The following is a 12,680-nucleotide window of genomic DNA, read 5'->3' as shown; positions in this document are numbered from 1 at the left end:
TCTTTCCTGTTATATCTCTGTGCTGATTTTCTGGGCTTCCAGGTTTCATTTTATAAGCTTGACTGGGTGAATGTGGATTATAAAGGCAACCCTTTTCCGTCAATCAATACCTCAACTTGATTTTAAAAAAGGAAAAACTTGCATTATAAAGCACCACATCGTGAAGTCCTTAATTTATACTTTCAAAGTTTAGTTGCTACTGTAAAGTGCATGGAGTAGTTACCCCTTTAAAGGGGCATGTATCGACCAATGGGGAATGCGCACTGGGATCTCGTTGCGGACTGTGGGCTTTTGCAGCCAGTTGTGAACCTAGTGCTGAGAATGAAGAGTACCTAGGGTATAGTTTGGAATATTAAACTAAATCCGTCGTTGTTAGCTAGCTAACTGGTGATCGCCAAATATTGCATTTGTCACATTGGGATGAGGAAAAACAACAGCAACTCAGATTGTACCAAAGAAAGAATTTTGAAGGCAAATTGGTTGCAAGAGTTGCAGAACACGTCCAATTGAGTCCAACCTGCAGAACTGTGAAAAGTAATCATGCCTCTCTTCCGAAAATTAGAAGCTTTTTACGCTGCAACAGAGGACTGGGTACAGTATGTGGAGCGTTTGGAATATTTTTTCCGGGCTCTTGAAATAGAAGGGGAGGGTAGGAAGGAAGTTATGTTGCTGACTGCATGTCAGCAAAGTAACAACCTAGCCCCAGTGCATGTAGGACCCAGACGTAAAACTTGATTTGAGGTTTAACATTCCCGGATGTTCCTGACACAAAGACATTTGCAGAGCTCATTGAGCTAATAAAGGTGAATTACCAGCCTGACCCCTCAATAATATTGCAATGGTATCAATTTAACTCCATGGGGAGAAGCCCAGGAGAGACCATTATGGCCTTTGTAGCAAGGCTAAGACAAATCGTGGAGCATTGCGATTTTGGGTCAGTGTTGAGTGACACATTAAGAGACCGATTGGTATGTGGTGTAAACAATGCAGCTATACAGAGAAAAGTGTTAACTGAATCAAAGTTAACTTTTAAAAGGGCACTAGATATGGCATCAGTGATAGAGAGGACCGAGAGGGGCACCCAAGAGCTACAAAGTGCACAGAATGATGGGGTCTCACAGTTAGGGTGGGAGGCTGCGAGCAGCAGTGGTACCAGGAGTGGAGGCACATGTTTAAGTTGAGAAAACAATTCAGAAAGCGGATGTGCCACTAATCATAGAAGATTTAAACAGCAGCCTAAGAGTAATATAGAGTGATATCGGTGCAAGGTAAGTCACACCCCAGAAACATGTAGATTCAGAGAAGAAGAGTGCTCTGTGTGTGGAAGAAAAGGACACTTAAGGCACAATGTAAAAACGTAGTGCCAGCCCACTACCAGCAGAGTAACAATCTAGCCTCAGTGCATAGTATGGAGGATTGGCCAGCGGGTGAGCGGAATGTTTTTCGCTTAATAATGTGACAGCGGACAACATAGCCCCGATCGCAGTGGTATTGTTAGTGAACTATCTGCCATTGAAGATAGAAGTGGGCACGGGGGCATTACTGACGTGAGTGAACAAACCGCCAGTATCTCCAAAGAGGTTTAATCCCCCGAGGTTAAAGAATACGAAACTCGCAACATATACCGGAGAGGCCACAAAAGTAGTAGGGGTGACCATGACTCCAGTGAGTGATAGACAGCAGTCTGCTAAGCTACCATTGATAGTGGTGTTGAGCCAGGGAGTGAGTTTAATGGGGCATGACTGGCTCCAGGAGATCCAGTTAAACTGACTGGAACTTTTTAAACTAAAAGATGAGGGCCTGCATCAAGTCATAAAAAAATACCAAGATGTGTTCCCGGAGTAATTGGGAAAGGTCAAAAGATTGCAAGCAAAAATCCATGTGGACCCAAAAGCCATCCCAGGATTTTTTAGAGCAAGAATTGTGCCCTGTAGAAAAGGTAGAGATAGAACTAAAATGACTGCACGATTTGGGTATCGTTAGGCATGTACAATTCACCAAGTGGGCAACACTCATGTGCCAGTAGTAAAACCAGACAAGACCATCCATATCTATGGAGATTACAAGCTGACAATAAATCAGGCCGCAAAACTAGATAGGTACCCCATCCCTAAAATAGAGGGTCTATATGCCAATTTAGCTGGGGGTTTGACATATAACAAGTTGGACATGAACCACGCTTACCAAGTTAGAACTAGATGGTGCATCAAGAGGATATGTCACCATAAATACGCATTAAAGGTTTTACCAATATACATGTCTGCGTTTGGGGTTTCATTGGATTGCGCAACAATGGAAAGTTTGCTGCAGGGTTTGTTCAGGGTTGTCGCTTATTTGGATTCTATTTTTAAAAAAGGATCCATTAAAGAGGAACATGTGTCCAATTTGGACAAAGTCTTGAAGAGATTTCAAGAGGTGGGGGTACATTTAAAAATAAACAAGTGCACCTTCCAAGCAAACAAGCTGTTTATCTTGGTCATCAGGTAGATTTTCAAGGGTTGCACAAAAGGATAAATTGAGAGAAATTAAGGAAGCACTGGCCACCAGAACTCAGATCTTTCCTGGGGATAGTCAACTGTCATGGGCAATTCCTCCCAAACCTATCGACATTGCTGGTGCCATTATATGTGCTGCAAAGAAGTGTCAGAGATGGGATAGGAAAGCCCCACAGGAAGAGGAGTTTAACCAAGTTAAGCAGGCACTTCAGTCTTCATGCTTATTAGTATATTTCAACCCTTCGAAGAAGATGGTACTTACATGCAATGCATTACCATATGGAATAGGGGGACAGTGTTATCCCATATAATGGAGGACGGGTCCAAGAGACCCTTTGGGTACGTTTCAAGAACCCTGACACATGTGGAAAGAGGATACTCCCAAATACAAAAAGAAGGCCTGGTTATTATCTGCGATATCAAGAAGTTTAATCAACACAGACCACAAGCCACTTTTAGGGCTTTTCGTGGAAGACAAAGCGATTCCACCATTGCTTCTGCTATGATACAATGTTAGGCTCTGTTCTTATCGGCTGCCGAATATACTTTTCAACATTGGCCAGGGACTCACATCGCTAATGCCTTAGATAAGACTTCCGTTACGTGAAAGCACACAACCACCTCTAGTACTGCAAGATATTGTGGCCTGAAACCTTTTGCACTCCTTACCTGTGGCAGCTCAACAAATGAAGTACTGAGCTAATAGAGACCCATTGTTATCGAAGGTTAAACATATGGGGCAGGATTCTCCGACCCTGCACCGGGTTGGGGAATTGCCGAGGGCCCGCGCGAATCGCACCAAGCTGCCCAGACGCCGGGACGTGATTCTCCGCGCTGGCGCCGTTGGGGCTGGTGTGGTTGGCGCAGCACCGGTCGGGGGGCCGCTGTACGTGGTCCCTCAGAAATTCTCTGGCCCGTATGGGCCGAGTGGCCGTGACAAAAAACCCCGAGTCCCACCAGCGCCGTTCTAACATGCTCTGAGCTGGCGGGACCTCGGCGTTGAAGGACCCGGGGGCGGCTTGTGGGAGGGGGGAGTCTGACCCCTGGGGTGGGGGGGGTGGGGGCTCCGTTGTGGCCTGGCCCGCGATCGGGGCCCACCGATCGGCGGGCCGGCCTCTCAGTCTGGGGGCCTCCTTTCTTCCGCGCCGGACCCTGTAGCCCTACGCCTACGGGTCTGGTGTGGAGAAGGGAGCCACTAGGCATGCGCACATTGGCGCCAGTGCCACTGCGCATGCGCGGACCCCACGGCGCCCAGTTGATGTCGGGGTCAGCAGCTGGAGCAGCGAGGGCCGCTCCAGCGCAAATCTGGCCCCCTGTGGCCTGGAGAATTGGGCGCCAAAAGGCCCGTTGACGTTGCAGTAAAACACTCCCATTTTTACGCCGGCGTGAACATTTAGCTGCGCGATGGGAGAATCCCACCCATGATGCTCCATGGATAACGGAATGAGAAAGCTTTGGAGGAAATGAGGCCTTATCAACTCAGGAAAGATGAGCTTAGTTGTGAGGAAGGTGTCATCCTTTGGAAAACGTGAGTGTTCATCCCCATTCCAAAAACAGAATCACTGCTTGAAGAATTGGATAGCGTCCAATCGGGCGTGTCCAAGATTAAAATGCTAGCGAGAAGCTACTTGTGGTGGCCTGGCACTAACATAGATACAGAAGGGGTTGTGAAACAATGTGACCAATGCTAGTTATACAAAAAGTTGCCAGTCGCAACTTGCACCCCTGAGAATGGCCAGGCTGACCATGGATGAGATTTCACATTAATTATGTTGGCTCATTCATGGACGTTATGTTCCTTTGGCTACTGGACAGCTGTACAAAATGGATGGAGATACTTGGAATACAGTCAACAACTTCATACCCCACAGCTGAGGAACTGGGCAATGTTTTGCCACATATGGTGTACCAAAAGTACTTGTCTCAGGCAATGGAACGGCACTCACAAGTGTGGAGTTCCAGCAGTTCATGATGTTTAATGGAATAAAACATATTTTGTGTATCATATCATCCCTCGTCAAATGGGTTGGCTGAATGCACAGTTCAGATGTTCAAGGTTGTTCTGAAGAAGCAATCACTAGGAACCAAGATAGCACAGTTCCTGTTAGTCTACGAACCACCCCACATCCACTGCTGGCATAGCTCCAGCTGAGCTACTGACGGAGCGACATTTGAGAACCTGGTCATTCCAAATTTGGCAGTGAGGATGGAAACAAGGCAAAGTTGCCGGAGAGGAAACCATGATTTGGAAAATGTGGAAGGAGCATTTGAGATAAACAATCCAGTTTTGGTAAAGAATTTAGGAAGTGGACCATGTTGGGTCCCGGGTGTTTGGTGGCCAGGACCAGGCCACTGTCCTATGAAGTGAAAATGCAGGACATGTTTTTGAAGAAACACATGGATCATTTGCAGAGACAGGGGCCCTCCCAAAGGCCAGTGATTCTGCCTGATTGCATTGAGCAAATAGCATTGTTGTTTGTCCATGGAGTGAAGCAGTTGATCAGACAATGGCAGGTCAAAGTGTTGCTCCCAGTGGAAATGAGCAAACAGTGGAAATTGATGTGCTGCTTCTAAGACACCAGAGTTCCAGTGAAGCAGCTCCACCCGAAACTATCTTACAGCAGAACCTCAACCAGTTGAGGTGCGTCATTCCGAGAGAAAGAGGAAGTCCCCTGGCAGACTGAGTTTCTGATAAACTCTTAAAAATTATTCATTATTGTTATTGTTTTGAAAGTTGTATAAGTTATCCAGGTACTAAGGTACTTAAAGGGGGAGGGATGTAGTAGCTCACCCCTCTAAGGGGGGCGTACATCTGAAGGGCCATGTGACCTGATCGGCCAATGGGAAATGAGCCTCTGGAACTCAGTGCAAAGCGTGATCCTAATTCTGGGAATGAAGACATTGATTATTGTGCACTGTATATAGTTTGGAATTCTTAATAAACCTGTTGTTGTTAGTTGGCTAACTGGTGGTCACCAATTATTGCATTTACCAGAGTAGAGACATCACATCATGGGCTGGATACTCCCCTACCCGGCGGGGCGGGGTTCCCGGCGGGATGGAGTGGTGTGAACCACTCCGGCGTTGGGTCATCCCAAAGGTGCGGATTTTGCTGCACCTTTAGGGGCTAAGCCCACACCTTGAGGGGCTAGGCCCGTGCTGGAGTGATTCCCATCCCGCCCTCTGGCGTGGAAGGCCGAAGGGACTTTGCTGGCCGGTGGAAGTCCGTGCATGCGCGGGAGCGTCAGCGACTGCAGACATCATCCCCACGCATGCGCAGGGGAGGGGGTCACTTCCGTGTCGGCCACCGCGGATGCTGACATGGCTGACGCGTAGGAAAAGAGTTCCCCCATGGCACAGGCCCGCCCGTGGATCGGTGGGCCCCGATCGCGGGCCAGGCCACCGTGGGGGCATCCTCCGGGGCCAGATCGCAATTCCCGCCCCGCCGAATATCCGGTGCCGGAGACTTCGGGAGATGGCGGGGGCGGGATTCACACCGGCCCCCAGCGATTCTCCAACCCGGCGGCGGGTCGGAGAATCCAGCCCCATATATTGGATCACTAGTTCTGGTATTAAAGCAAAGAATTGGCTGCTCAATGAATCAACAGGGTGATGTTAGAGAATGGTTCATTGGCTCATGGACCTATTCAAGAAGAGAGTTATTTGTATTTTTTTTATTCGTTCATGGGGTGTGGGTCAGGCAGGACCAGCATTTGCTGCGCTTTCCTAATTGCCCCTGAATTGAATGGCTCTCAACGGGAGAGCAATTAATAGTCTACCACATTGCTGTGGGTCTAGAATCACATGTAGGCCAGACCAGTAAAAGATGGCAGATTCCTTTCCCTGATGGACATTAAATGAATCTATGTCTGTGACTTATAGATACAAGGGTTTGTCCAGCCTCCATCTCAATTGAATGAACATCAGGAACATTTTACAACCGGAGGGCAATCCACTCTGCTGGATTATAACCTAGCTAAAATCACCATCTATCAGGTGAGACATTAAATTGAGACTCCTTTGTGCCTCCTAGGTGGATGTAAATTAGCGGGGGTTCTCCCTTGTGCCCAAGGCCAGATTTATCCATTAACAGCTTTCACCAAACAAATCCAGAATATCTGGCCATTTATCACTTTGCTGTTTGTAAGCATTTGCTGTACACAAACTAATGCATTCTCTACATTACAACAGTGTCGACACTTCAAAAAGAAGTTCATTGGTTTTAAAAGAGCTTAATTGGGACAACCTACTGATGTGATAAGATATTTTATGAATACAATCCATGTTCCTTCTTGCTCATCAATTAACTGTAGGTAACAATGAACAGAATGCAGATTGGAACAGAGAGCGCTTTAGGGAAACATCAACAGCTGCAATGGCAGGCTGGTATTCAATAACTATTTCAAGGATTGTTGAATGCCACAGCAACCCCTTTGAGCATGGGATGGCTTCCTTGGTTTGACCTCCTACCTTTCCCAGTGTGAGAGACATAGACCGTGCTGTTCTGGGAACTCCATCATCTGAGAAGAAAATACAAAAAAAGAGTCAATACGTGGAAACTGGAAGTTGATCCCTGAAATTTTCTCACCGTGCTATGTTTTACCTCAAATCCCAGTCCTCTCATTAATTCCCATGTATATCGATTTGCTGAGATCTAAATACTCTGACTGAGGATTTATTCACCAATGAGACATTGGCGCCAAGTGCAGCCCTTTCCAATCATACAGCAAAAAGGAGGCCATTAGATCATCATGCCTGCGCCAGCTCTTTGAAAGAGCTATCCAATTAGTTCCACTCACTCTGTTCCTTTCCCTGTGGCCCTGCAAATTCCAAACCGGACAATGCAAAAAATGAGATAGAAGCACGAATAGGATCTAGTGGCCTGAGTGTCAAAGGGTCGAGGCCCAATTCTCAGGGGCTGTGTGCAGCCATCCAACCACCCACCATTTGAACTCCCCTGCATCAGGCATGGCCAGAGTCTATGGCCGAGTCCATCTGGATCACACTGAGTCCTCAATCTGAATAAGGCTGCATCAGTGAGGATAATACATTTCCAAGGAATTGCTCTTGGCTATTCCATGGCTTTTGCAATTGGATTAAAACAAGCAATGAGAAGAGACTGGAGAAACTGGGGTTGTTCTGCTTAGACCAGAGAAGGTTGAAAGGAGATTTGATAGTGTTCAAAATCATGAGTCGATTTGACAGGCTATGGAGAGATTTACCGTTTCCACTGACAAGAGAGTCAGTAACCTAGGAAGCCATCAAAGTTAGAGGGGAGATAAGGAAAAAGAGCTTTACACGGTGAACTGCTGTGATTTGGAACGTGCTGCCTGAAAGGGCTTTAGAAGCACAACTTTCAAAGGGAAATGGACAAATAAATGAAAGGAAAATTTGCAGGACTATAGGGAAAAAGCCGGGAGAGTGAGATTTGTTTGTTCAAAGAGACAACTAAAGCACAATGGGTCACATGGCCTCCTTCTAAAACTAGGCCTACATTCCCTTGAGGTGATCTCATTGAAACATGGAAACCTGTTAAATGGCTGGCTGGGGAATCTAGAACAAAGGGCAACAGAGTCAGGAAAGGGGGTTGACCATTTGGGACTGAAATGCGGAGACATTTCTTCGCTCAGAGAATTGTGAATCTTTTAAATTCTCCATCCGAGAGGAATGTGAATGATCAGTCATTGAGTCAGAGAAAGATAGGTATTTAGACATTAACTGAATTAAGGGATATGGGGATTGGATGGAAAAGTGGAGTTGAAGATCAACCAATAGATTTTATGAAATGATGGAACAGGGTTGAGGGGCTGAATGGCCTACGCTTGCTGCTATTTCTTACGTCCTCTGCTGTAACATTGTCAGAAAAAGTTTGCAAGTAAAAGGACAATTTGAAACTCAGCATTTTGTCTTTGATGCGTTGAGGATCTGAAAGTTGGGAGGGATTCTCACCAATGTTACCATTTTAAAAACTCTCAGGTCAAAGACGGAGACTGTGATTCCTGACTCTGGTTGCGCAGACTGTGAGTTTCCCTCTGATAAAGTAAAGAGCGAGTGTGAGATAGCAGGCCAGGATGAAGGGGGGAATCCTAGACAGGGATGTCATGGAAACAACGGGGACTCCTTTGGATAGTTCAATTCTGCCACCTACTGTTCATGAATTAATGCTACAAATTTTTTCTTGCCTGGTCTACTTATGACTGCGGGGGAATTTAAAGAATGCCATAGTTGGATGAGTGCCCGCCGCTTGCTTTGTTTCTCTTGCAACTCTCTTTGAAGTTGCCCAATTTTAACCCCATTCTGAGAAATAAAAACATACATCCGGAAGGAGCAAGAACTCTTCCCAATTTGAGAACTCGTTCTCAGATTTTATTTTGAGCCTTCCTTCCGTGGCGTGTGACTGCTCACTGAACACTCGCTACTTCATTTAAATCTTACTCAAGCATTTCAGCTGCTGAATACGAAATGCCAACTTTGAAGGAGATGGAACGGCGAACGTTTATCCCAACCAGTCTAAACCCACTCTCCTCACTTTCCTGTAATTTGTAATATCCTACCCAGTTTAATCCTATTTACTTTTTACTCCTTGTAATTTTTAATATCCCAGCCAGTCAAATCCCTTTCTCCTCCTCACATTCCCTGTAATGTATTTTTAAAATTCATTTACGGGATGTGGGCTTTGCTGCTTTCCTGCATGTATTGCCCATCCCAAGATGCCCTTCAGAAGGTGGTGGTGAGCTACCTTCTTGAACCGCTGCAGTCCCTGAGGTGTAAGTACACTACACTGCTGTTAGGGAGGGAGTTCTAGGATTTTGACCCAGCGACAGTGCAGGAATAGCGATATATTTCCAAATCGGGGCGGTGGGTGACTTAGAGGAGAACCTATAGGTGATGGTGTTCCCAAGTATCTGCTGCTCTTGTCCTTCTAGTAGTGGTCTAAGGAACTGTGGCGAGTTACTGCAGTGCATCTTGTAGATGGTACACACGGCTGCCACTGTTTGTTGATGGTGGAGGGATTGAATGTTTGTGGAAGGGGAAGCAATCAAGTGAGCTGCTTTGTCCTGGATGGTGTTGAGCTTCTTGAGTGTTGTTGCAGATGCACTAATCCAGGCACATGGAGAGCATTCCATTACACTCCTGATTTGTGCCCTGTAGCTGTTCAACAGGTTTTGGAGGGATGAACCAGTCTAATCCCACTCTCCCCCTCACACCCCTAACCCTGTAATATCCCAGATAGTCTAATCCCACTCTCCCCCTCACACCCCATACCCTGTAATATCCCAGACAGTCTAATCCCACTCTCCCCCTCACACCCCATACCCTGTAATATCCCAGACAGTCTAATCCCACTCTCCCCCTCACACCCCTAACCCTGTAATATCCCAGACAGTCTAATCCCACTCTCCCCCTCACACCCCATACCCTGTAATATCCCAGCTAGTCTAATCCCACTCCCCCCCTCACGCCCCATACCCTGTAATATCACAGACAGTGTAATCCCACTCTCCCCCTCACACCCCATACCCTGTAATATCCCAGCTAGTCTAATCCCACTCTCCCCCTCACACCCCATACCCTGTAATACCCCAGCTAGTCTAATCCCACTCTCCCCCTCACGCCCCATACCCTGTAATATCCCAGACAGTCTAATCCCACTCTCCCCCTCACACCCCATACCCTGTAATATCCCAGCTAGTCTAATCCCACTCTCCCCCTCACACCCCATAATATCCCAGCTAGTCTAATCCCACTCTCCTCCTCACACCCGATACCCTGTAATATCCCAGATAGTCTAATCCCACTGTCCCCCTCACGGCCTATACCTTGTAATATCCCAGCTAGTCTAATCCCACTCTCCCCCTCACACCCCATACCCTGTAATATCCCAGACAGTCTAATCCCACTCTCCCCCTCACGCCCCATACCCTGTAATATCCCAGACAGTCTAATCCCACTCTCCCCCTCACACCCCATACCCTGTAATATCCCAGCTAGTCTAATCCCACTCCGCCCCTCACGGCCCATACCCTGTAATATCACAGACAGTGTAATCCCACTCTCCCCCTCACACCCCATACCCTGTAATATCCCAGCTAGTCTAATCCCACTCTCCCCCTCACACCCCATACCCTGTAATACCCCAGCTAGTCTAATCCCACTCTCCCCCTCACGCCCCATACCCTGTAATATCCCAGACAGTCTAATCCCACTCTCCCCCTCACACCCCATACCCTGTAATATCCCAGCTAGTCTAATCTCACTCACGCCCTATACCCTGTAATATCCCAGCTAGTCTAATCTCACTCTCCCCCTCACATCCCATACCCTGTAATATCCCAGCTAGTCTAATCCCACTCACCCCCTCACGGCCCATACCCTGTAATATCCCAGCTAGTCTAATCCCACTCTCTCCCTCACACCCCATACCCTGTAATATCCCAGACAGTCTAATCCCACTCTCCCCCTCACGCCCCATACAGTGTAATATCCCAGCTAGTCTAATCCCACTCTCTCCCTCACACCCCATACCCTGTAATATCCCAGACAGTCTAATCCCAATCTCCCCCTCACACCCCATACCCTGTAATATCCCAGATAGTCTAATCCCACTCTCCCCCTCACACCCCATACCCTGTAATATCCCAGCTAGTCTAATCCCACTCTCCCCCTCACGCCCCATACCCTGTAATATCCCAGACAGTCTAATCCCACTCTCCCCCTCACACCCCATACCCTGTAATATCCCAGACAGTCTAATCCCACTCTCCCCCTCACACCCCATACCCTGTAATATCCCAGACAGTCTAATCCCACTCTACCTCTCACGCCCCATACCCTGTAATATCCCAGCTAGTCTAATCCCACTCTCCCCCTCACACCCCATACCCTGTAATATCCCAGACAGTCTAATCCCACTCTCCCTCTCACGCCCCATACCCTGTAATATCCCAGTCTAATCCCACTCCCCCCCTCACGCCCCATACCCTGTAATATCCCAGCTAGTCTAATCCCACTCACCCCCTCACACCCCATACCCTGTAATATCCCAGACAGTCTAATCCCACTCTACCTCTCACGCCCCATACCCTGTAATATCCCAGCTAGTCTAATCCCACTCTCCCCCTCACACCCCATACCCTGTAATATCCCAGACAGTCTAATCTCACTCTCCCTCTCACGCCCCATACCCTGTAATATCCCAGTCTAATCCCACTCCCCCCCTCACGCCCCATACCCTGTAATATCCCAGCTAGTCTAATCCCACTCACCCCCTCACACCCCATACCCTGTAATATCCCAGACAGTCTAATCCCACTCTCCCCCTCACACCCCATACCCTGTAATATCCCAGCTAGTCTAATCCCATTCTCCCCCTCACACCCCATATCCTGTAATATCCCAGACAGTCTAATCCCACTCTCTCCCTCACACCCCATACCCTGTAATATCCCAGCTAGTCTAATCCCACTCATGCCCTATACCCTGTAATATCCCAGACAGTCTAATCCCACTCTCCCACTCACACCCCATACCCTGTAATATCCCAGCTAGTCTAATCCCACTCTCCCTCTCACACCCCATACCCTGTAATATCCCAGCTAGTCTAATCCCACTCTTCCCGTCACACCCCATACCCTGTAATATCCCAGCTAGTCTAATCCCACTCTCCCTCTCACACCCCATACCCTGTAATATCACAGCTAGTCTAATCCCACTCTCCCCCTCACACCCCATACCCTGTAATATCCCAGCTAGTCTAATCCCACTCTCCCCCTCACACCCCATACCCTGTAATATCCCAGACAGTCTAATCCCATTCTCCCCCTCACACCCCATACCCTGTAATATCCCAGCTAGTCTAATCCCACTCTCCCCCTCACACCCCATACCCTGTAATATCCCAGACAGTCTAATCCCACTCTCCCCCTCACACCCCATACCCTGTAATATCCCAGACAGTCTAATCCCACTCTCCCCCTCACACCCCATACCCTGTAATATCCCAGCTAGTCTAATCCCACTCTCCCCCTCACACCCCATACCCTGTAATATCCCAGACAGTCTAATCCCACTCTCCCCCTCACACCCCATACCCTGTAATATCACAGACAGTGTAATCCCACTCTCCCCCTCACACCCCATACCCTGTAATATCCCAGACAGTCTAATCCCACTCTCCCCCTCACA

General features: G+C 47.8%; 1 protein-coding gene across 1 annotated transcript in view; it reads right to left on the bottom strand.

Annotated features, from left to right (window-relative positions):
* The window catches only part of mrvi1 (murine retrovirus integration site 1 homolog), a 270,208-nt gene that overhangs the window by 29,110 nt on the left and 228,418 nt on the right, over positions 1-12,680 (bottom strand). Inside the window, exon 22 of the mRNA XM_038806059.1 lies at positions 6,966-7,015. Coding sequence (XP_038661987.1) covers positions 6,966-7,015 — 50 coding nt within the window. The remainder of the gene's footprint in view (positions 1-6,965; positions 7,016-12,680) is intronic.

This window comes from Scyliorhinus canicula, chromosome 9 (assembly GCF_902713615.1).
Source record: "Scyliorhinus canicula chromosome 9, sScyCan1.1, whole genome shotgun sequence".
NCBI lineage: Eukaryota > Metazoa > Chordata > Chondrichthyes > Carcharhiniformes > Scyliorhinidae > Scyliorhinus > Scyliorhinus canicula.
This window is presented reverse-complemented; position numbering and strand designations above follow the sequence as displayed.